General features: G+C 58.9%; 3 protein-coding genes across 6 annotated transcripts; 1 reads left to right on the forward strand and 2 right to left on the reverse strand.

Annotated features, from left to right (window-relative positions):
• Positions 1-99: 99 nt before the first annotated feature.
• SGSH (N-sulfoglucosamine sulfohydrolase) lies at positions 100-3,579 on the forward strand. The gene is made up of 8 exons (XM_059864577.1): positions 100-260; positions 534-694; positions 814-919; positions 1,152-1,302; positions 1,521-1,677; positions 1,847-1,928; positions 2,049-2,252; positions 2,521-3,579. The coding sequence occupies exons 1-8, from the start codon at positions 173-175 to the stop codon at positions 3,078-3,080; spliced, it is 1,509 nt and encodes a 502-aa protein (XP_059720560.1). The 5' UTR covers positions 100-172; the 3' UTR covers positions 3,081-3,579.
• Positions 3,580-3,847: 268 nt separating this feature from the next.
• Positions 3,848-9,846, reverse strand: GAA (alpha glucosidase). Of its 3 annotated transcripts, none has more exons than XM_059864564.1 (19): positions 9,448-9,846; positions 9,235-9,380; positions 8,777-8,942; positions 8,322-8,418; positions 8,121-8,240; positions 7,874-7,992; positions 7,625-7,756; positions 7,411-7,521; positions 7,156-7,269; positions 6,971-7,055; positions 6,764-6,881; positions 6,453-6,586; positions 6,174-6,325; positions 5,672-5,820; positions 5,451-5,592; positions 5,167-5,265; positions 4,837-5,001; positions 4,506-4,658; positions 3,848-4,295 (listed from the first exon to the last, which is right to left on the reverse strand). In XM_059864564.1, exons 1-19 carry the CDS (start codon positions 9,829-9,831, stop codon positions 4,236-4,238), a joined length of 2,646 nt encoding a protein of 881 aa, XP_059720547.1. In that variant the 5' UTR covers positions 9,832-9,846; the 3' UTR covers positions 3,848-4,235. The 3 variants fall into 3 exon arrangements, with proteins under 3 accessions (XP_059720547.1, XP_059720546.1, XP_059720548.1); XM_059864563.1 differs by having other exon boundaries at positions 4,744-5,001; XM_059864565.1 differs by lacking the exon at positions 4,837-5,001.
• Positions 9,847-10,038: 192 nt separating this feature from the next.
• Positions 10,039-21,324, reverse strand: CCDC40 (coiled-coil domain containing 40). Of its 2 annotated transcripts, XM_059864561.1 has the most exons (18): positions 21,193-21,324; positions 20,163-20,235; positions 19,876-20,036; positions 18,730-18,813; positions 18,430-18,649; positions 17,907-18,064; positions 16,970-17,092; positions 16,464-16,585; positions 15,488-15,731; positions 15,204-15,386; positions 14,088-14,333; positions 13,351-13,564; positions 12,671-12,840; positions 12,454-12,545; positions 12,020-12,140; positions 11,193-11,375; positions 10,822-10,980; positions 10,039-10,432 (listed from the first exon to the last, which is right to left on the reverse strand). In XM_059864561.1, exons 1-18 carry the CDS (start codon positions 21,208-21,210, stop codon positions 10,133-10,135), a joined length of 2,871 nt encoding a protein of 956 aa, XP_059720544.1. In that variant the 5' UTR covers positions 21,211-21,324; the 3' UTR covers positions 10,039-10,132. The 2 variants fall into 2 exon arrangements, with proteins under 2 accessions (XP_059720544.1, XP_059720545.1); XM_059864562.1 differs by lacking the exons at positions 18,430-18,649; positions 18,730-18,813; positions 19,876-20,036; positions 20,163-20,235; positions 21,193-21,324 and adding an exon at positions 18,274-18,399.
• Between the last annotated feature and the right edge of the window lie 115 nt (positions 21,325-21,439).

The following is a 21,439-nucleotide window of genomic DNA, read 5'->3' on the forward strand; positions in this document are numbered from 1 at the left end:
TGCCAGCCCGGCACAGCCCGCGGCTCCGCCCGCGCCGGATCTGAGCGGCCGGGGCGCCTCATGTGACCGGGGTGAGGAGGAGCCGGGGCGGCCGGAGGAGCCGCCGAGCCCCGCTGCCGGTGCCGGTGCTGCTGCCGGTGCCGGTGCTGCTGCCGGTGCCGGTACCGGTGCCATGCGGCCCTGGGCGCTGCTGCTGCTGCTGGGCGCGCTCCGGCCCGGCGGAGCCGCGGCCCCGGCCCGCAATGTGCTGCTGCTCCTGGGTGAGTGCGTCCCGGCCCAGCCCAGCCCCGGAGCCGGCCCGGACCCCCCTGCCCGGGGCTGGGCGCTGGGGACATCCCGCGGCTGGGAGGGAGGGACGGTCCTGGGCTCCGCTGCTTCCCCTCCGCTGCATCCCCTCCGCTGCATCCCCTCCGCTGCATCCCCTCCGCAGCACCGCCCGGGTCACCCGCAGCCCGGGGATGCTCCCGGTGTCATCAGGGGCCCCCACGCCCGGTCAGGGACACCCCCGGGCTGACCCCGCACCCGTCCCGCAGCCGATGACGGCGGCTTCGAGAGCGGCGCCTACAACAACTCGGCCATCCGCACGCCCAACCTGGACGCGCTGGCCCGGCGCGGTTTGGTCTTCCAAAACGCCTTCACCTCCGTCAGCAGCTGCTCCCCGAGCCGGGCCAGCATCCTGACCGGCTTACCCCAGGTAGGGGCACCTGCGGCACCAGGCCAGGGCTACAGCCCACGGCAGGAGTCACGGGCACGGCTGGACGCGTGGCAGGGCCAGGCTGGCAGCCCTGGTCCGACCATGCCGTGTCCCCGCAGCACCAGAACGGCATGTACGGGCTGCACCAGGACGTGCATCACTTCAACTCCTTCGACGGCGTGAGGAGCCTGCCCCAGCTGCTCAGCCACGCAGGAGTCCGGACAGGTAGGAGCTGGAGGAGCTGGGACAGGGAGGAGCTGGGACAAGCAGGAAAAGGGACAGGCAGGAGCTGGGACAGGCAGGGAGCACCAAGCCCCACCGGCAGAGCTCGGTGGCTAAACTGCCCATGGGCTGGGGAGCCCTGCCTGGCCTGTGGCTGTCCCTGCAGAGAGGAGACAGCAGCAGCCACAACCACCCTGCACTGCTCTTGGCACAGCAGCTGCCTGCATTCTCACAGGGATAATTGGGAAGAAGCACGTGGGGCCAGGGGCTGTGTACCCCTTCGACTTCGCCTTCACAGAGGAGAACAGCTCGGTCCTGCAGGTGGGCAGAAACATCACCCGGATCAAGGAGCTCGTCCGGCGCTTCCTGCAGAGCCAGGACGAGAGGTGAGGCTGCCCCCTTGTCCTGGGAATGGCTGCACTGAAGATGTGTCCCCATGGCGCAGCTGGTCACAAACAGGAGGGGGCCATTGTCCCTGGCTCCCCCCATACCCAGATTAGGTGGGGGGAGTCCTGCTGACCCCAGCTCTCTGTGGCACAGCCCAGGAAGGTCTCTGGGCACCTCTTTGCTTCACCACCTCCACATCCCCCCTTTCCATCCCTAGGCCTTTCTTCCTCTATGTTGCCTTCCACGACCCTCACCGCTGCGGGCACTCCCAGCCCCAGTATGGGGTCTTTTGTGAGAAGTTTGGCAATGGAGAGAGTGGGATGGGCTGGATCCCTGACTGGAAGCCACAGATTTACCACCCAGAGCAAGTGCAGGTGAGAACCTGTGGGGGTATGTGGGGCTCTGTGGGGCTGCACGTGATGGCAGCCTCTGGTGGAGCCAGGGCTGGCACCACCTTGTCACTGTCCCCAGTGTCACAGCAAGGGCTGGTGAAGGCACAGGGGCCTGTGTCAGCCACGTGTCCCTTTCCCTGTCTCTGTTTAGGTCCCCCCCTTTGTCCCGGACACGCCGGCTGCCCGGGAGGACCTGGCTGCCCAGTACACGACCATCGGGCGCATGGACCAAGGTGGGAGCCGTGGCCAGGCTGGGGCTGAGCTCTGCCCTGCTTTCACAGGGATTATGGCCAGGCTGGGGCTGAGCCCTGCAGCCCCTCCCTGCCCCCTGAGTTCTGTCCCTCCTCTCACAGGGATCGGGCTGGTCCTGGAGGAGCTGCGCCACGCCGGCTTCCTCAACAGCACCCTGGTGATCTACACCTCCGACAACGGCATCCCCTTCCCCGGGGGCAGGACCAACCTCTACCACTCGGGCACCGCCCAGCCGCTGCTCCTCTCCTCCCCCGAGCACCCCCAGCGCTGGGGGCAGGTCAGCCCGGCCTTCGCCTCCCTCCTGGGTAAGAGCTGAGCGAGGGAGGCACCACTGCTGTGCCCGGGGCTGTGGGCTGCTCCCCACCCTCCCTGCACCAAAACTCAGGGTCCTGTCCCTGGGAGCAGCCTGGAGCCCTCAGCATTGGCAGGGCCAGTGCAGGGAAGGGAGAGGAGGGAGGACAGAACAGGGTCCCCTGCAGGGACACCAACCCCGGGGACCTTTCTGCCCCTCTCTGGAGCTGAGTTTCCCCCCACCGTGCCTGTCCCTTCTCTCACCCTTTTCCTCCCCTCCAGACCTGACGCCGACCATTCTGGACTGGTTCTCCATCCCCTACCCTGCTTACAGCATCTTTGGCAAGAGGCAGGTGCAGCTCACTGGAAAGTCTCTCCTGCCAGCCCTGGAGTCGGAGCAGCCCTGGGCCACCGCCTTCATGAGCCAGAGCCACCACGAGGTGACCATGTACTACCCCACGCGAGCCGTGCAGCACCGCCAGTTCCGCCTCATCCACAACCTCAACTACAAGATGCCCTTCCCCATCGACCAGGACCTGTACGTCTCGCCCACCTTCCAGGACCTGCTGCAGCGCACGCGGGCGGGGCGGCCGACGCACTGGAACAAGAGCCTGCAGCAGTACTACTACCGCGCCCGCTGGGAGCTCTTCGACTGCAGCCGCGACCCCGCCGAGAGGCAGAACCTGGCCCCCGACCCGCGCTACGCCGGCGTGCTGCAGCTGCTGCGGGCACAGCTGCTCAGGTGGCAGTGGGACACGGGGGACCCCTGGGTGTGCGCCCCCGACGCTGTCCTGGAGGAGAAGCTGAGCCCCCAGTGCCGGCCACTGCACAACGAGCTGTGAGTGGCACCCGTGCCCCCACAGTGTCGTGGGGCTCAGACCCCACCCGTGCCCTGACAGTGCCGTGGGGCTCAGACCCCACCTGTGCCCCCACAGTGCTCCTGGGGGCTCATATCCCACCTGTGCCCCCACAGTGCTCCTGTGGGGCTCAGACCCCACCTGTGCCCCCACAGTGCCGTGGGGCTCAGACCCCACCCGTGCCCCCAGAGTGCTCCTGTGGGGCTCAGACCCCACCTGTGCCCCCACAGTGCTCCTGGGGGCTCAGACCCCACCCGTGCCCCCACAGTGCCGTGGGGCTCAGACCCCACCTGTGCCCCCACAGTGCTGTGCTACCGTGGGGCACGATGGGCTGGTCCCAAATCCCAGGTGACACCACAAGGCTCTGCCCTCTGCTGCCAACACCGCCTGGCCCCAGAGCACTGAGGGATTTCTTGGTGCCCTGGCTCTCAGCCGGAGGAGCTGAAGGGCCAAGCTGCCCCTCAATAAAGCCTCTGGAGGATAAGGCTCTATTTTCACCTGGAGCTGAGCACATCCCTGCAGCAGCCCCCAGCTTGGAGGCAGCAGGACAGGCCAAGGGTCTCTGCGGCACAGCCAGGGCTGCAGGAACAGCTGGGCACCCCCAGCGCTCTGGGAAATGGGGAAAGCCTTGAAGGGGCACAGGGGTCCCACTGGAGACCTCCAGGCAGGGACAGAGCTGGGGTGTCCCAGCTGGGGACAGGGGGCTGAGCACATTCAGGCCCAAGAGAGGGCACAAGGACACGGCCTGGGGCTGCTCCCAGCAAACAGCAGCTTTATTCACAGTACTGCTCCCTCAGCCCCTGCACATCCCCTCCCCAAAACCACAGCCAGGAAACTCCCTGCAGTCTGTGCCCCAGTTACCAGGTCCCAGAGTAACTGGTTTGCTGTCTCACAAGGCACTTGGGTCTTTTTTCCCCTGATTTGATGATGGTGAGGTTTTCCCTGTCCCTGGGGGCTGTGCAAGGCCCTCCTCCCTCTGCCAGTCCAGTGCACACCCCTCCATCAACACCCAGGAGCCAGAGGGAGAACAAGGCCCAGGAGTGTGGGAAGAGCAGGACAGCTCGGGGTACAGGGGATGGGACAGGTTTAGCCTCAGATTCCAGGGGAGCAGCACAGCCTCTACCTGTGACCCACACTGGGTCAGGACCAGGAGATCACAAACTGCTCCCACATGGGCAGCGACACAGGGACTCTCAGCACCTGAGGGGAGAAGGAAGGTGAGAGCAGTGTCAGAGCCCAGGGGAGTCCTGCCCCTCACAGAGCCACAGCCTGGCACAGTCCTGGTCCCACAGATCCCCGGGAAGGGCACCCATGGCCCGGGCTGTGCCATCGCTGGGGCCAGACCCCACGGCTGCACTCCGGGTCCCTTCCTGGCCACCACCCCTGCCCAGGCTGGGAGCCAGCACTCACCTGAGTGTCGCTGCGGTAGGAGAAGTCACTGACGGTGGCACCGTTGGCCAGGATTCGCCGGGGAGGGCTGGTGACCCCCAGCACAGTGACAGCCTCCAGCAGGACCCCGTCCAGGTGGGCGCTGGCCCGCAGCAGCAGGCTGAGCACGGCGTCCTGGGCACACGGGGATGGCACCCTGTGCTCCCAGCTCTCAGCCACCCCTCCTGCACCCAGGGCTCCTCCATGTGCCCCACCGCACCTCCTGCCCCTCTGCTGGCCACGGAGCTGACACAGGTGTGCCAGGGCCACCAGGAGCCCTGCCCAGCCCCTGCCAGCAGCTCCCTGTGCTCACGTTGGAGGCCAGGAAGAGGAGCTCGGTGTAGTCGCCCCTCTCAAAGGTCTCCCAGCTCTCCCCATCGTCCCAGAACAGCTCTCCCCTGGCGAAGCCGTCCAGGGTCAGTGCCACCACCAGGGCCATGCCCTTCCCACGGGACTGGGCAGTGCTGAAGGCAGGTTCCTGGGGGTTGGAGCAGGCACAGCTCAGGGCACTGCCACAGCCGTGCCCCCCAGCCCTGCAGCCATGGCTCCTCTGACATTGTCCTGGCAGCGGTGTGGGCACTGCTGCCCTCCCAGGGTGCTCAGGGAGGTCACCGTGGTGTCACCACACAGCAGAGGGACTCACCTGCAGGGGCAGGATGTGCCCTGCACGGACATGGACGTTGATGGTGTCCAGGGGTGCTGGCAGGAGGATCCACTGCCCTTTGCTGTGGATGGTGGAGTCCTACATGGGGACAAAGGGAAGAGCAGGCACAAGGTGCCACATGGCAAGGGGGCCCAGCTCAGTGCCAGAGCCATCAAATGGCCACCAGCAAAGGCAGGTGAGGCATGAGACCCACACACAGCCCCAGGGGGCTGGTGGGATGCAGGAATGGGCACGAGGTGCCACAGCAAAGCAGGAGCACCCACCCCTGTGAGGCTGTACCACGTCCCTGCTGGGAAGTAGCCGCTGACTTTGGTCTGTCCTGCCTCCAGCACGGGGGTGACGAGCAGCCCCCCGCCCCACAGGAGCTGGCGGTCCACGGCCCAGGTGTTGGGGTCTGTGGGGAACCTGGGGAAGGAGAGGAGGGAGGGCAGCGCCAGGAGACCCTGCAGGCGCCCCCGCTGAGCCCGGCGGGGCTGGCACTCACTCGAGGAACAGGGGCCGTGCCACGGTCTGCCCGGCGCTGTGGGCCCGGTGGAACAGCGTGTAGAGGAAGGGCAGCAGGGAGTAGCGGAGGCGCAGGGCGTTCCTCATGGCAGCCTGGGCGGGCGGGCTGAAGGCAAAGGGCTCCTGCGGCTGCGGGGAGGGGCACGGCCCCAGGGGATGCTCAGCCCACGGGGAGGGGCACGGCCCCAGGGGATGCTCAGCCCACGGGGAGGGGCACGGCCCCAGGGGATGTCGGCCCCAGGGGATGTCAGCCCACGGGGAGAGGAACGGAGGGAGCATTTCAGGGATGCAGGATGGACTCTCCCATGCATTTCAGGGATGCAGGATGGACTCTCCCATGCATTTCAGGGATGCAGGATGGACTCTCCTGGCACTGGGGCACACAGCCCTGCAGCTGAACCAGCCACCCTCCCACGCTGGCAGGGCAGCCCTGGCTGGGCCCAGAGCCCTCTGCCTGGCGGGTGGGGGCTCCCAGGGCTCACCCGGGTGCCGTGGTCGTTGTGGTTCCTCATGAAGGGGTAGAAGGCGCCCAGCTGGGTCCAGCGCACGCACAGCTCCTCGTCGGTGTCGCCCAGGAAGCCGCAGATGTCGGCACCCACCAGCGGCACCCCAAAGAGGTTGAAGAGCAGCACCTCTGCAGAGGGCACAGAGGGCATCGGGGCTCTGCAGCACCCGGGCATGGAGCCTGTGGAGACACCCCTGGCTGTGGGGGCAAGGGGGAAGCAGGGCTGGGGGTGCAGGCCCAGTGGCCCACAGCCTACCTGGGATGGAGTAGTAGAGCTGCTGCCAGTCGCTGCCAACATCCCCTGTCCAGTGCCCGGCGTAGCGCCCATGCCCAGCGAAGGTGGAGCGTGAGATGATGAAGGGACGCTTGCCCCGGACCCTCAGCAGAGCACTGGGAGTGGGAGGGGTCTGCTCAGCACCCCCCAGCTGGGGAAGGGGCTCAGGGCTCCCACAGTGCCCTGTGTTCCATACCAAACCCTCACCCACCACCCATGCCTGCCCACGCTGGGTCTCTCCCAGCTCTGCACCCCAGGATGTGCAGGAGCTGTGGCAGGAGCCCCAGGCTCACTTGTGGGAGGCGATGGCCTCGGTCAGCCCGTACAGGCTGTGCAGGTTGTAGTGAGAGGACAGGTACTGCTGGCTGGAGGCACAGATGGTCCCGGCCTGCAGGCGGCCCCCAAACACACCTGCAGGGGAGAGGTGGAGCTCAGAGCATCCCCCGGGCTCCCCCCGGCTTCCCCAGAGCCCTGGGCAGGGCTGGAACCCACGCCTGTACCTGGCACGTAGGGGGGATGCTCCAGGTTGTTGTTGGGGCAGCCATCCTGGGAGCCCTCCACGAAGTTGGACGGCTCATTCATGTCCTGGGAGGGAAGGAAAGGACACGATGGCCCCGCTGCTGCACCGGGGCCCAGCAGAGTGCAGGGCAGGAGCCAGGAACAGCAGCTGCACAGGGCCACTCACAAGCCACATGCCATCGAAGGGCACTTGTTCGTGGAAGTCCTTCACCATGTCGTGCCACCACTCGTGAGTCTCTGGGTTGGTGAAGTCTGGGAAGGCCGTGGGGCCTGGCCAGACCTGCAGGAGGGAGAGCATTGGGCAGAGCCCCCACCTTCCACCACGGCCCCCCAGAGGTTTCTCCCCCACTCTGGGGGTCCTGCAGCCACAGCCCCACTCGAGCCCCGTGCCGTGAGCACCAGGGCTGCTCCCCACACGCACCTTCCCGATCAGGGGCTGCCCCGTGGCGTTCCGGATGAACACCCCTCGCTTCAGGCCCTCGTCGTAGGGCTTGTAGGTGCCAGGGGGCCCCGAGCTGCTGATCCCTGCATCCTGGAAGGGCACAAAGCCAGGGCAACAGCAGGGAACGGCCAGCCCTGCCCTCATCACCACCCCGGCGCAGCTGAAGCCGTGCCAGCCTGCCCGTGCAACTCACCACAATCATGATGTACCTCAGCCCGCGGCTGTGGAAGTCCCGCACCATCTCCGGGTAGTCCTTGAAGCTTTTCTTGTTGAAGGTGAAATCCCTCTTGGCATCTGCGTAATCCAGGTCGTTCCACTGCACATCCTGTGGATGGAGGCACCGGTGCTTGGGCAGGAGCAGGGACCGCCGTGCTGCTGTGGGACCCCCACCCCAGGGGCTCCCAGCAGCCCCCCACGGCCCCCGGGAGCAGCCAGGACCTACCAGGGGGAAGCGGGCTGCTGTCATGTTGGCCACCACCTGCCGGGTGATGTCGGTGGAGGAGTAGCCCCAGCGGCACAGGTGGAAGCCCAGGCCCCAGTACGGGGGCATGAAGGGGAACCCTGGAGGGAGGAGGGTGGGTGCTGGCAGGGATGGCCCAGCCCTGGGCCACTCCAGAGCCCTGCTGGGCCACCCCAGAGCCCTGCTGGGCCACATGGCTCACAGCATCCCGGCCGTGGCTCAGCCATACCAACCACATCCAGGTACTGCCGCACCACACTCTTGGGGTCAGGGCCCAGGAAGATGTAGAAGTCCAGGATCCCCCCCGTCGTGCGCCAGGTCAGGGCCGGGCTGGGCTGCAGGAGCACATCTGGGGGAGCACAAGGGCCAGGGGAGGAAGCTGAGGATGAGGACAGGGCCAGGCCCACGCCCGGCGCCCCATGGGACTCACCCATGGCGTTGCTGTTCAGCAGAAAGACACCGTGGGCTGAACCATCGTCCTCCATCACCAGGTAGAAGGGGTGGGAGCCATAGAGGTTGACGTGGGGCTGGAGCAGAGCACGGTATGGTGCCAGTGAGGCTCTGCTGGAGACCCCCACACCCACCTGACCGCCCCAGCCTCCGGTCAGGAGCACGGGCAAACCCAGGGCTGTGCTCCCAAACTCTGTCACCTCAGCCGAGCCCTGCCCTGAGCCAGAGCCCTGCAAACACTCCCAAGCAGCACAGAGCTGCAGGGGGGACAAACCTGGGCCTGGGGACAAGGGTCCCATGGGCTTGTCCAGTGTTATGGCCGAGGCCCAGAGCTGAAGCAGCACACACACACCTCCCCAGCCCCAGGAGAGGCCACAGGGCCACGCCAGGAGCTCAGATGAATCTGTGTCCCTTTCCCTCAGCCCCGCTCCGTACCGCAGGTGCCATGTCCCGATTCCAGAGGGTGACCCTGGTCCACGCTGTGTCAAGGAACAGCGGTGTCAGGTGCTCCCCCAGTCCCGAAATGAAATGGGAGGGCAGGGAGGTGGAGATCTGCAGGAACTGGTCTGTGAAGAAGAGGGGTGCGACCGTGGTGTTCAGCCTGGGGAGAGAGAGGGAGACTCGGCCACCAGCCGGGAGGGAGGCACCGAGCTGGGCAGGGACACGGGTGCTCATCACCACGGGAAATAAAAACAAGTTTTGTCTGAGCTCTGGGATTCGTGGTTCCCTGCCCAGCCACGGAACTGCAGAGGGAATCAAAGTAAAGCCCCCACAGCCACCCCACTGCTGTCCCCAGTGTGGCAGGTGAGCAGCAGTGTCCCTGCAGCCACCCCGGCACTGCGGGGCTGTGCGGGTTCCCAGCCCGAATCCCTCGGGGGGCACAGGGCACTCACAGGACTCTCCCGCCGCGCTGCCGGCACACGACGAGGCCGAAGGGCTCCTGGCTGACCTGCAGCCCGTACAGCGTGGCCGGGGCTCGGCCGCGCACCCGCGGCGTGGCCAGCGGCACCTCATAGCGCGGCCGGGCCGCGTCCCGGAGCTGCGGAGAGAGCGGTCAGCGGGGAACGGGCACCGTGCTCCGCCGGACGGGCCGGGCCGGGCCGCACCGTGAAGCGCAGGCGGGCCGGGGTCTCCAGCGCCAGCTCCAGCCGCAGCTCGTCCACCGCTCCCGGCAGGAAGGCGGCGGCCACGCGGCGCAGGCGGGCGGAGAAGCCGCTCTCGGTGGCCGTCAGGTTCTCGGCGCGGTAGCTGCGGTAGCCGCGGGGGAAGAAGCACCAGGGCGGGCCGGGCCCGGAGCGGGGCCCGGGCCCGGGGCTGTAGCAGCAGCCCCGCGCCTCGCAGCCCGCCCGCGACAGGAGCCGCTCGGGGCCGCAGTCGAAGCGGCCGCCCGGGGACACCTCGCAGGCAGCAGCGCCGGGGCCCCGCGCCGCGGTCGGGACCGGGACCAGCAGCGCCAGCAGCGCGGCCGCCAGCCCCGGGCCCGGCCCCATGGCCCGGCCTGCGCCTCCCGGCAGCGGGGACGCACCGGCACCGGCACCGGCACCGGGGCTGCGCCGCCCCCACACCGGGAAATCGGAGCTCCACCGGGGCGGGGCGGGGAGGCGGAGCTGCTTGAGGCAGAGAAAGTGAAACGTAAACAGAAACATACCGAAAGGATTACAATGGTACGTCTGAAATAAACATTGTACTCCGCAAAGTAAATATTATATCCTGCACCTGCTTATCTATCTATTTATTTATTTACAACGTCTGCAGCCTGTGGAAGAATATAAAAGATACTACATGTATTTTCTATGTTTCTGTCAGGCTTTCTGTGACCTGAGCTTCGATCTCAGGTGACGGGAGCTTGGATTTCTGTGACCCGAGCTTGGATCTCATGCAGTGACTGAGCCACTGCAGAGCCCTTTGGTGCTCGGGCTGCTCCTCCTGGATCTGCTGCACGATGGTGTTAATGGTCTGCAGCCGATCCTCCAGTTTCTCCTGCTGGTTCATGCACGCCTCTTCAGTGTGGCACACGGCCTTGTACTTCCCTTGCCTCAGTGCCTGCAGCTGCTTCTGGCGTGCCTGGTGGGCCACAATCTCCAACAGGTTCTGAGAAAAGCAAGAAGAGAAGGGGCTGTGACAGCAGGAAAAGCATGGGTGGGACTTGTGTCAGGTGCCACGACCATCACTTTGACAAGAGAAGGATGGTGATGTGAATTCCCCACCATAACAGGCAAACAGCACCCCCAGCCCGGGTGTTGGAGGGGTACAGACGTCACAGAAGTCCATAAATCAGAGAAATTCCCACATACATAAGGCAACCCTCGCCAGGACAGGGTTTCAATACGTCAAGCTGGCTCTTGGTGAGCCCCCAAAACGTGCCCAGTTAATGTGTGGCTCTAACACATTACAGCACACCCAGCTGAGGACAGAGAGGAAGCAGAGGAAGCAGCAGGCTCTCTCTGGCTCACATGCTGCAGGGGAGTGGATGTGCTCACCCATCGTTTCTCATTCTGAAGATATTCCCTGTCCAAGCTGAGGCTCTCGGTCTCAGCCTGGAGCTGGCACACTTCCTGCTGCTTTTCTGAAAAGTTGTCAGTGAGGGACTCTTGGATGGTCTCCAGCTCCTGCATGGTTTGGTTGCATCCATTAATGTTCTAGTAAATGGAAGAGAAGGGAATGGCAGATTTCAGTTCTCTAGCTCAGCTGCACTCCTGACCATCCTCCCAGGACTGGGTTTTGGGGCATTTTCAATGAATGATTTTCCAAGCCTGCCCCTGTGCTGGCACAGGGTCACTGCTGTGCCCACTGCTGCTCACAAGGCCAGCCCCAGCTGTGTGAGCTCCTGCACCCCACTGTCCTTGCTCACCTCCTGGATTTCCCTGATCCTCTTCTTCAGATCCTGTGTCCTGCTTTGGAAGTCCCTCTGGGTGCTGTGTTTCAGTTTGCTCTGAGCCTCTGCCCGATCTGTTATTGTCTCTCTTTGGGAAACACACGCCTCCATCGCCCGAATCAGCATCTCCTGCTGCTTCTGCAGCTGCCCATAGCGCACCTGCCGTTTGCCAAGACACAAACCAGCCTCAGAATCCCAAATGTTTGCCAACAGCACCCAGGGAAGCTGTCTGGGGGGCACATCCCACAGCACAAACTAGATATGTGGGACATGAGTGCCTGCAAGGCAGATTTGGCCCAAGTCCAAACCTGGTTTGCTGTGTGTGGATCTGGAAAGCAGAGGCCTGGATTATCAACCTGCCTACACCAATACTCAAAATCTTAGTCTGAACCTCATTAGCAAGAGCAGAAGCAGAAAAGCAGAAGCATTCTGAGAATGAAGGGGATGAGCTTCTCTGCCAGGAGAGGGAACACTTCCCTAAACCAGTGATTAAAGTGATGCAATATTTAGTAATCAACACTGCACATAAATCAGGGTCACATAATCAGGTGGCAGACATACTGCAATTTAAATAGATTTCTTGGGAGTATCCAGATCCTGCTGAGGCTGGCATGGGGAATGCAGGATGTGTGGGCTGGACGTGCTCAGTTCAGTCGAGCTGCAGGGGTTTAGAGTCCCACCCCAGGCCCTGAAGATGCCATTTCTCCAGCCTGTTTCTCATCTCCTGCCTCATGTTTCAGCCACCCCAAGGCTGAGTACATCGGGTGGCTTCCCCTCCTCAGCCCCCCTTCCCAGCGCCTCACTTGCATCCTCCGAATCTCTGTTTTCATGTCATGGATCTCGCCGTGTTCCAACAGAGCATCTGTTGTTTCCCGCATCTCCTTTGCCAGCTGGAACTTCTTCTCCCACAGCAGGATCTGATGCCTTCAGAGAAGAAAGGGGAAGGAAGGAGAAAGTCAGACCCCCAGTGACCTGCCCAGTGCAGCACACTCACTGCCAGCTCCTGGCAGAGTCTTCCCACATGGATCTTGGCAACCTGCAGCTCACACATGCTGGAACTGTTAAAGCCAACATCCCCCCAGTTCCTGCTGCTTCAGAGACTGCTGAAACACCTTTCAAACATTCATCCCCTTCTCCAGGAAGGCTAGAAGCACATTTGCTGGTGCCAGGTTTGGTGACTGCAGGAGAATGGGAATGTGGACACAGTCCCACAGGACTGTGGCACTCTGGTACCTACTCTGCTTCTACCAGGCTGTTCAGGAGCCTTTCCTTCTCCTCAGTCAGTTTACTGTGCCTCTCCTGCATCTCCATGGATTCTTTTTCTGCTTCCTAGATTTGGGAAGAACAAAACAATACAGAGCTGTCAGGCTGAGAAGGTTTTCCAGGATCACTGTTTCTCCCTGATCTGCATGGGAGGCTGAGATCTGGGAATGAGGTGCCAGGTGCCTCAGTACCTTGAGAGACTGCACAAACTCGTTCTCTGTGACAATTCTGCCATTTTGCAGGTCTGCAACACTGCTGTTGTTCTTGCTGATCAACGTGTTCAACTTTATCAAGTCATTTGACATGTTCTTCATGTGCCGTTCCACGTCCTTCTGCTCTTTTATTTCCTGCTGAATTTCATCTATGGGTGAACAGAAAAAGGTCTTAGAATTCCCCTGAGCACTGGGCTGAACAGAGACAAGGTGTGACAAATGGCTATCAGAGCTGGTAACACCTCAGGCAGAGCCACACGTGTCCCATGAAATGATCCCAGCCAAAATGAATTTCCACAAGCTCAAAAATCAAAAAAGGTTTTGTAGGAGTCTCCTGTGGAAAAAAGTTGGGTTTGGCCAAGGAAAGTGCAGCCGTTGCTGGGGACATTTACCTGCCCAGTACTTGCAAACCTTATTTAACAAGTGTAACAGGTGACATTGTCACTTAGGGTCTGACTGCCAGGACAGCAGGATCAGTCCTTACAGAATCACCAGGTGCAATCAGCAGCAGTGCCTGGGCTGTGGTGTTCCTGCTCACACATGCCAGGAGCACTCTTTGGGGCAGGCCCAGCTTTTTCCCCCTGTAGCCCTCCCCTCCCTGTTCCCTCCCACCACAGCTGGACATTTCAAGGCAGAGTTGAACTTTAAGGAACACAAACTCTCCAGGCGCAGTTTCCTCTGCTGCATGATGATGCTCTGCTTCTGCAGCATGTCCAGGGAGGTGATCTGTTCCTCCTTCTCCCGTGTCAGCTTCACCAGCTCCTTCTGCTCACTCAGCCAGTACTTCTGCAATGTCACTGCCTCGGAGTTGCAATCTTCTATCTGCTGGTTCAGCCTGTTGATCTCAATCTCCAGCGGCCCCAGTTCTTGCCCCTGTACGAGAGCAAAGTTTGGGCTAAATCAGGCAGAGGCCCCCTGAGTTGTTTACAGCATCTGGACATTCCCAAGTTTGCAGAGGATGTGCCACAGGACTCATTTCCCCATGGGTATCCATAAGGTCTTTCCCTGCCAGGGACAGATCTGGGAGTCCCCCCAAGAGGGCCAACCCTCAAACCACTGAAATCTCACTGCCTGCCCCATTCTCCCCTCCTCGCTGTTTGCAGACTTTTCCAACAAGATCCTCTTTACTCATTGATGCCATTTGACATTTTCATAAGGTGCAGGCAAGTCCCTGAGGGATCTGTGCCAGGCACACCCTCATTTCACAATTCCCTTCACTGCATTATGAACTGATAAACAGAAACACCTGCATTAACCAATGCAGCTTTTAAATCACAGGGCTGGTGCCTGAATGTTTGAACTACCCAACACTTAACACAGTTACATTGATCAGGGACATCTGTGGCCACCACAAAGAATAAAATCAAAATTGGGACTGAAACACAAAAGTACCTACCCCCTGCTGAGAAAGAAGCATCTCCAGCTTCTTGTTGTACAGGCAGAGGATCCCTCCCTTCTTCTCTGCCAGGATCCTGGACTTTGCAATCTCATTTTCCTGGCAGGTGATCTGTTCATTCACATTTTTTATTTCCTTGTCCACCTCACTGAGTGTTTTTTGGTGAACTGTCAGCCTGCAGCTGGTATTGGTTGCATTCAGAATAATCTGGGCCACATCATTCTCAACCTTGTAAAAATGCAGCTCCTGGGAATACCAAGAGAGAAAACACATCACTGTCCCCAGCAGCCCCTTGTTGGGTTGTAATGCCACTTGTCCAACTCAGGAGTAGGGGGACTGAGATTCTCCTCCCAGGTCTCTGCCACAAGCCACAAGCTACTTACCCTCTGTGTATCTTTGCTTCTGCATCAATTGCCAGGTAATACAATATCTACCTCTCCCACACAGCTGCTGGAAAGCATTAAGGAGCCTAAACATTCCAAAAACCTTTAAGAGACTGATCCCTTCTGCAATGACCCCTTGCCCAGCTGCCTCCAGTTACCTGCCACCAGTACCAGGACATCACAGCATTGTCCCTTCTCCAGCACACCTGGCACACACACCTAACAACCAGCACAGCACTCATAGGGGTGAGAAGGGCTGGGCTCAGCTTTCTAATCCTTCTAAGTGATCCAGTTATACACTCCCAGAGAGAGCAACTTATCATGGATTAAAGGTTGGACTGTTCCTTGGGTCTTCCTCAGAACTGAGAGCTGCCTGCATCCCATTCCATGATGAATTATAGAAATGAAAATTAGTTAAAATTAGATTACAGAAGTACCACAGGTGCACTGTTCCCTAGTACACAAGAAATGCTAGTACTTTATAGTAAATACTCATCATGTTGCCCATTTTTTAAGCAAAGGACAGTGTGGTTTGTGTCAGGCCTTTTTGGCCGAGCTCTCTCACACACACCAGAATCCTGCAAAAAGATCACAGGGAGAACCAGACTGGTGAGGCAAACTCAGCAGAGCTTCAATGCAGACCTGAAACCAGAACAAAGTCACTGACAAAGCCTGCTGGGGACCCAGTGCTGCAGTGGCTCCTGCCCTGCCCTCCCAAGGGGGGATGCCATACCAGGTCGCTTTTTCTGTTCCGAAGTTTTTCAGCCAGCTGGGAGAAGTGCTTTGCAACTTTGCTGGATAGCCTCTGGTCCTGAAGCTTTGCCATGATTTCACTCTCTAGCTGCTCGTTGGCATAAGTTCCCTTCTCTATACCCTTCCTGATGGACAGCAACTCATTCATGTGAGCAGCCTGGTCCTGAAAGGTTGGAAAACAGACACGGGATCACTACAACTGTCTGAGGAAGGGCATTCAGTTCAAGTATTCAAAAGGATTTGTGTTCCATGGCCTCTCCTCACCATCCTGGTCCTGCTGAGGGCCTCCTCTGTCTCACGGAGAACATGAGTGTAGGTGCTAGTCTGAACCTGCAGGGCCTCCTGCTCCAGCAGGCACTGGGCAATCAGTTTCCTTGTCACACTGGCATCATTCTGGGACCGGTTCAGGAGCCTGACAAGGTTCTCATTCTTCTCCTCCTCTTTCCTGATGGACCTCCCACAGCCATGGATGTCCCCTTCTAGGGACTTGAGGTCACGTCTGTAGTTGCTGGAGGGGCAAAGAGGATGGAAATTCATCACAGGGATTGGTGCTGAACAGCCACCCACAAATTCCTCTTTTCAAGCATGTTATTGCAGCAACTACCCAAGAAGGAAGAAGTTTGTAAGGGCTCAGCTGCTGTGGCAGTGCAGAGTCAGCAGGAGATGGATGGAGACGTTAAGATTTAAAAGTAAATGTGCGTAGGGAAATTGATTCCTTCTTTCAGTGCTGTCCCAGCCCCCATTCCGACCAGGATGTCACCATATAAAAGCAGACTGTTTATTCTCAGAGAATCAGTCAAGCTTTAAGGCTCATGAGCAAATAAACACTTCCTCTGGCAATACAGGGAGGTTTTCCTGAACGTTTCCAAAGGCCTCACAAAACCCTGATAATGAGAGATAAACCCTTCCTGATATCCAGGTCGTTGGAGTAAGAAATGTTGCAAAGGTGAGAGAACTCTTTTAAAGGGATAAAACACAACCATAAAAACTCTAAGCAGCTTCAAGAACCCCCCACATTCTGAGGGGGAGATGTGGGTAGGATAAAGAAAGCAGCAACAAAGAAAGTGCTTCTCATCCTTTAAATTTATTATGTACTTGAGAGCAGGGAACTTGTTCTGCCTGACATGCCCTGCCCACACAGTGCTGAACCCCACAGGAGACCAAACCCCACTGGAATCCCCTTCTAGAATCCCTCCTGCCCAAATCTGAGGTGTCCTCAGGGCCTGGTTTCAGACCATACCTCAGCAGCTCCTGAGTGACAACATAGGCCTCATCTCTCTGCTTCATTCCAGCCAAGCTGCTGTTCCAGTGGTCCATCAGCTTCTTTTTCTCCATGTTAATAGCCTGGACCTCCAGACCAGCCTGGGGAATAGAGAGATGGCAGACAGGATGAATCTTCACTGTATTAAAAAAAAAAATTGTGATACAATACAACTTTTTTTTTTTCTTTTCCTGTTCATAATGTACTGAGCAGGATCAGCTTCAACTCCGTGGCTAGTTCATTTCTCAGCAGCCCTCAGAGTACAGGTCTGCATGAAAAAACTGCTGAGAAGGGCAGGAGGAAGTGATTTACAGGCACTTCTTAAGGACAAAGGAAAAGAAAAAAAACTCCTCATTCTTCCAAACAGGAACAAACTGTGAAACTCTGTCCCACACTGTGCTCACTGTCCCCCACGTGAGCACGGGCCAGAGGGGTCAGCCCTGCCAGAGGGAAATATTAACCCCAAGGGACAAGTCCCCTCCTACCTCAGTGATTGCCTGCCGGGTCACTTTTGTGTCCTCTGCCTGGGCCACAAGCTGAGCTTCAAACAGAGCAATTTGTTCCTGGAGCTGCTGGACTCTCCTTGTCAGCTGGTCCAGGAAAAGGTCCTACAGAGCCAGAGCCAAACAGTCCAGGGTGAGCCACGGAACCTCGGTCTAAACCAACCGCATCCTACAAGAACAATGTCAGCTAGAAATGGAATTTAAACTGGCAGCTGGGTTAGACTGGAGTCCTACTGAAACTTTCCTGTTCATGCACAAAGGGCTCAGGACTGCAGCAGGGATGACTTGCAGAAGAATGAAACCTTTGCTGACTGTTTATCATTGCAGTTGCAGCAGTAAATTGATAGGTCAGCTCTGAAGCCACAATCCCTCCTGTCAGCACTGAGTTCACCTGTCCAGCTACTGGGAAACTTAGTAATGTATATTTGAAAATCCTTTGTGAAAACCCTCCTAAACCCACTGTATTTCAACAGTTTGCACGGAATTCTGCAGAGCAGTTCCCGTGGATTGTGTCCTGGAAGGCAGCAGAGGGAGCTCCAGCACCGACTGGCTCTGCTCGTTCCCAAAGTTCACTTTCCATTGTGAAATTCAGTGATTCAGAATCATTCTCAAGACCTGTACCCATGATATTTCTTCATTAAATATCCTCCTTCCCCTACACCCCTTCTCCTCGAGTGAAGAGTGATTTACTGTCCTGAGGCTTGCAAACCCTCTGGGCAGTGTGGCCATCCTGGAGCAGGCAGGGCTTCTCCTCCTTTTCAGAAAAGCCTCTGGATTTTTTTTTTTCAGTTATTTCAGAAAAACATCCCCACTCATTTTCCACGATTCAATTGCTCTAGCCTTCCTCCTGACAAGGTGGAACATCCTCCAGGACTGACTGCTAGCATTTATTTATTTCAAAGACAGCTTTTCTTGGTACCTGTTTTTTCTTCTCCACCTCAGCCTGGATCCTGTCTGCCTCAGCCCTCCTTGCTGACTGTTTCATCAGTAAAAGCCTGTGATACATCTCCTGGTCCATGCTCTGCACGTAGAGGAGCTCCAAAGCCAGGTTTTCAATCTGGGTCTGCATTGTAGAAACTGGGGGGACAAGAGGCAAAACAGTTACAGAGGAGTTTGTAGGGTACAGCTTAAACAGAGATAAAAGAGAAAGAAATGCAGAAGCTCCTGAAGCAAAACCTCTCACACATCAGATAACCAGCCCTCCCCAGCATACACATTTTCATCAGCTTTGAGTATAGCTCCACAACCAAAGATCCTGGCAAGCAATTCCTGGACTCCCAGCTCACAGAATTCCAGGAGAATCCACGAAACTTTTCAATGAGCACATTATTCCTGATTCATTATTTTGCTGCGCTTTCCAATCCAGTGCTTGCCTTAAATTCCAATTAACTTCTCCACACAGCCCTAGAACTGGGAAACACTGCCAGGACTGCCTGGGTCACCTTTCTTGCGCTCCCCCTCGGTGCTGTGACACATTTCCTTGTGAGCAGCCCTGAGGGCCTGCAGCTCCTCCTCCAGCTGCTGCCGTGCCGCCGCCGCCTGCCACCAGCGCTCGTGGCTCTTCTCCAGCTCCATGTGCAGCTGCCCCAGCTGCTGCTGGGCCCCATAAAGGATCACCCCCAGCTCTTCCCTCTGCTCCTTGCTGCTCTTCATGGCTGATCTCTGCAGACACAAGAGGGGGGAGCTGTGTCCCAGCAGCTTGGGCAGGAGGGGCTGTGGGGAGGCAAGGAGGGGCTGTGTACCATTCCATGCAGGTCTAGGTTCACTTGTTCTATCTGCTTGGAGAGGTAATTCTTCAGGGCAGCCTGGAATCTTGTCATCAGAGGCTGTAAAGGACAGTAGTAAAGCTTATTAATATTGATACTTGTGTAAATAGATTACGAAGCCTCACTGCTAGGTCCCCCACCCAATAAAACATTTCTGCCACAGCCACTTGTGTGCTTATTTCAGCTACACTCCCTGCAAGTGAGAGATGTTACAGGGTGGGTTTGTGCTGATGCCAAAAAGTGAGAATGTTTGATAATCAGAACCATGCCAGAAGAGCTAGACCGGAGAACCCCCCTTGCTGCAAGGAGCTCTCTTGCAGGGGCACTGCAGGGAGCAGATTTACCCACTGTACCCCTCACTTCTCAGCCCACTGCACTGTCCACTTCTGAGCCCACTGCACTGCCCACTTCTGAGCCCACTGCACCCCTCACTTCTCAGCCCACTGCACTGCCCACTTCTGAGCCCACTGCACCGCCCACTTCTGAGCCCACTGCACCCCTCACTTCTGAGCCCACTGCACCCCTCACTTCTGAGCCCACTGCACCGCCCACTTCTGAGCCCACTGCACCGCCCACTTCTGAGCCCACTGCACTGCCCACTTCTGAGCCCACTGCACCCCTCACTTCTGAGCCCACTGCACCCCTCACTTCTGAGCCCACTGCACCCCTCACTTCTGAGCCCACTGCACCGCCCACTTCTGAGCCCACTGCACCCCTCACTTCTGAGCCCACTGCACTGCCCACTTCTGAGCCCACTGCACCCCTCACTTCTGAGCCCACTGCACCCCTCACTTCTGAGCCCACTGCACCCCTCACTTCTGAGCCCACTGCATTGCTCACTTCTGAGCCCACTGCATTGCTCACTTCTGAGCCCAGTGCACCCCTCACTTCTGAGCCCAGTGCACCCCTCACTTCTGAGCCCAGTGCACCCCTCACTTCTGAGCCGGCACCTCTAGGGTCAGGACTGAGTGGCACAGGCAGCAGTTAATACTCTGGCAAAACTGATTTTCTCACTTTTCACACACAGTACAGCAGAACAGCCACTGCTTACAGCTCACCTCACAGGTTTCAGAGAAATACAAACACCAGCCCTGCAAAGAACAAGATTTGAAGATTTCTCACGTGTTCTGGGTCCAGGACGAGCAGCTCTGTTTCTCCTTTTTTCCCCCTCCGTTTTCTCCTCTCAGGTTGCTCGGCTGCCTTCTCCCTTCTTTGGCTGCCATGGTCACTGGGGAGCTCAGAGCTGGGCCCTGCATGGTGAGAGCTGGGTCCTCCTCCACTCCCTGGGCCACAGAGAAAGAAAAAGGCAAAGCAGCAGGATCAGATTTCACAGCATTATGCCTCTGGCTGGATTAACAACGACCAGAAAGGGACAGGAGCAGAGCTGTACTCCAGAGCTGTGGGTGTACCTGGCTCAGCTGCAGGTGCTCCCGAGGGAGGGGGAGAGGCTCCTCCACCTGGGCCTGGCTGCTCCATGTCACCCTGGGCAGGGGGACAAAGGTTGGTCACATTCTGCATTGTCTGGGAAAATCTCAGGAGGTTTTCTCTGAGACATAAACCCACCTTTTCCATTTAACTCTATTTACCCCTAAAGATCTGCTCATTTTTGTCATGGGACATGAGCAATGCGAGTAAAGGATCAGCACAAGGGCCTGGCCAGACACTCCCAAAATATCATTACAGTGTCCCTGCAGGGGCAATACCTGCTTGCTCCTCCAGAGGAACAGACTCTCAATTGTCATTGCCATTCTCCCCTGGCCTGGCACACTGCACAGGTGAAAAGCAGAGCAGCACACTGCCATTTGCATTTCATTCTAATGCTGTGGTATTTTCTGCCACAGGGCGCAGAAGTTTCATTTAGAAGTTTAATCTCATTTACAAAAATAGTCACTCAGCAAGCCCTGAGACTGTAAAGATCTCGACAAAACTTCTCCACACCACTTACAGTTCCACGTGCTAATAGTTCGCCTCTATTAAAAAAAAACAACCAAAAACCCTTACAGATTTATTAAAGAAATCCATCCAGCACAACATGTAGCCAAATTATTCTGGTTCTTCTTTCTCTCTTTCTATTTAAAAAGAGGGTGAGCAGCGGGACCGGGCACGGGGCACGCATCGGGGAGATAGCGGGACGTGCCGGAAGGTACCGGACCGGCAGTGGAGGGGACGGGCAGTGCCGGGCTGCAGTGGAACCGGACCGGCCAGTACCGGGCCGTGGTGGAAGGAACGGAACCGGGACGGGACGGGAGGGGAGAGGAGAGGAGGGGACGAGACGGGCGATCCGAGGAGCAGTGGGGCGGACGAGCGGTACTGGGGCGGACGAGCGGTACTGGGGCGGGATGGGATGGGATGGGATGGATAGCACGGTGCGGGCCGGCGGAGGAGCCCCGGGGGGCAGTCCAGTCCGGCCCGGCCCGGCCCGACCCGGCCCCGACTTACCCGCGGCGGCTCCGCCATGTTGCCGTTGCCAGGCAACGCATCAACACCCGCTCACGTGACCGCCCGGGCCGCACCACCGCGGCCCGCAGGGGGGGCGGGGGGCTCGGACCGCACCATCCCCGGCGCGCGGGGGCGCTCGGGCCACGCTCCGTCCCTCGCCAGCCCCGGTTCCGCCCGCGGGCCCCGGTACCGGCACCGGGCGGGTCCCCTGTGCTCTCCTCGGGCCGAGCAGCGCTGGGCCGGGCGG

The sequence above is a fragment of the Haemorhous mexicanus genome, chromosome 20, assembly GCF_027477595.1.
Source record: "Haemorhous mexicanus isolate bHaeMex1 chromosome 20, bHaeMex1.pri, whole genome shotgun sequence".
NCBI classification, from domain to species: Eukaryota; Metazoa; Chordata; class Aves; order Passeriformes; family Fringillidae; genus Haemorhous; species Haemorhous mexicanus.

Coding starts and splice junctions, on each gene's coding strand:
- SGSH (XM_059864577.1), top strand. CDS start 173: ATGCGGCCCTGGGCGCTGCTGCTGCTGCTGGGCGCGCTCCGGCCCGGC. Junction 695..813: donor TCCTGACCGGCTTACCCCAG/GTAGGGGCACCT, acceptor GTGTCCCCGCAG/CACCAGAACGGCATGTACGG. Junction 2,253..2,520: donor GGCCTTCGCCTCCCTCCTGG/GTAAGAGCTGAG, acceptor CCTCCCCTCCAG/ACCTGACGCCGACCATTCTG.
- GAA (XM_059864563.1), bottom strand. CDS start 9,831: ATGGGGCCGGGCCCGGGGCTGGCGGCCGCGCTGCTGGCGCTGCTGGTC. Junction 7,757..7,873: donor CAGCAGCCCGCTTCCCCCTG/GTAGGTCCTGGC, acceptor CTCCATCCACAG/GATGTGCAGTGGAACGACCT. Junction 5,266..5,450: donor CGTGGTACAGCCTCACAGGG/GTGGGTGCTCCT, acceptor GTCCCCATGTAG/GACTCCACCATCCACAGCAA.
- CCDC40 (XM_059864561.1), bottom strand. Junction 12,141..12,453: donor AACAGCCTGGTAGAAGCAGA/GTAGGTACCAGA, acceptor TCTTCTCTGAAG/GCATCAGATCCTGCTGTGGG. Junction 11,376..12,019: donor CAGAGATTCGGAGGATGCAA/GTGAGGCGCTGG, acceptor GGCAAACGGCAG/GTGCGCTATGGGCAGCTGCA.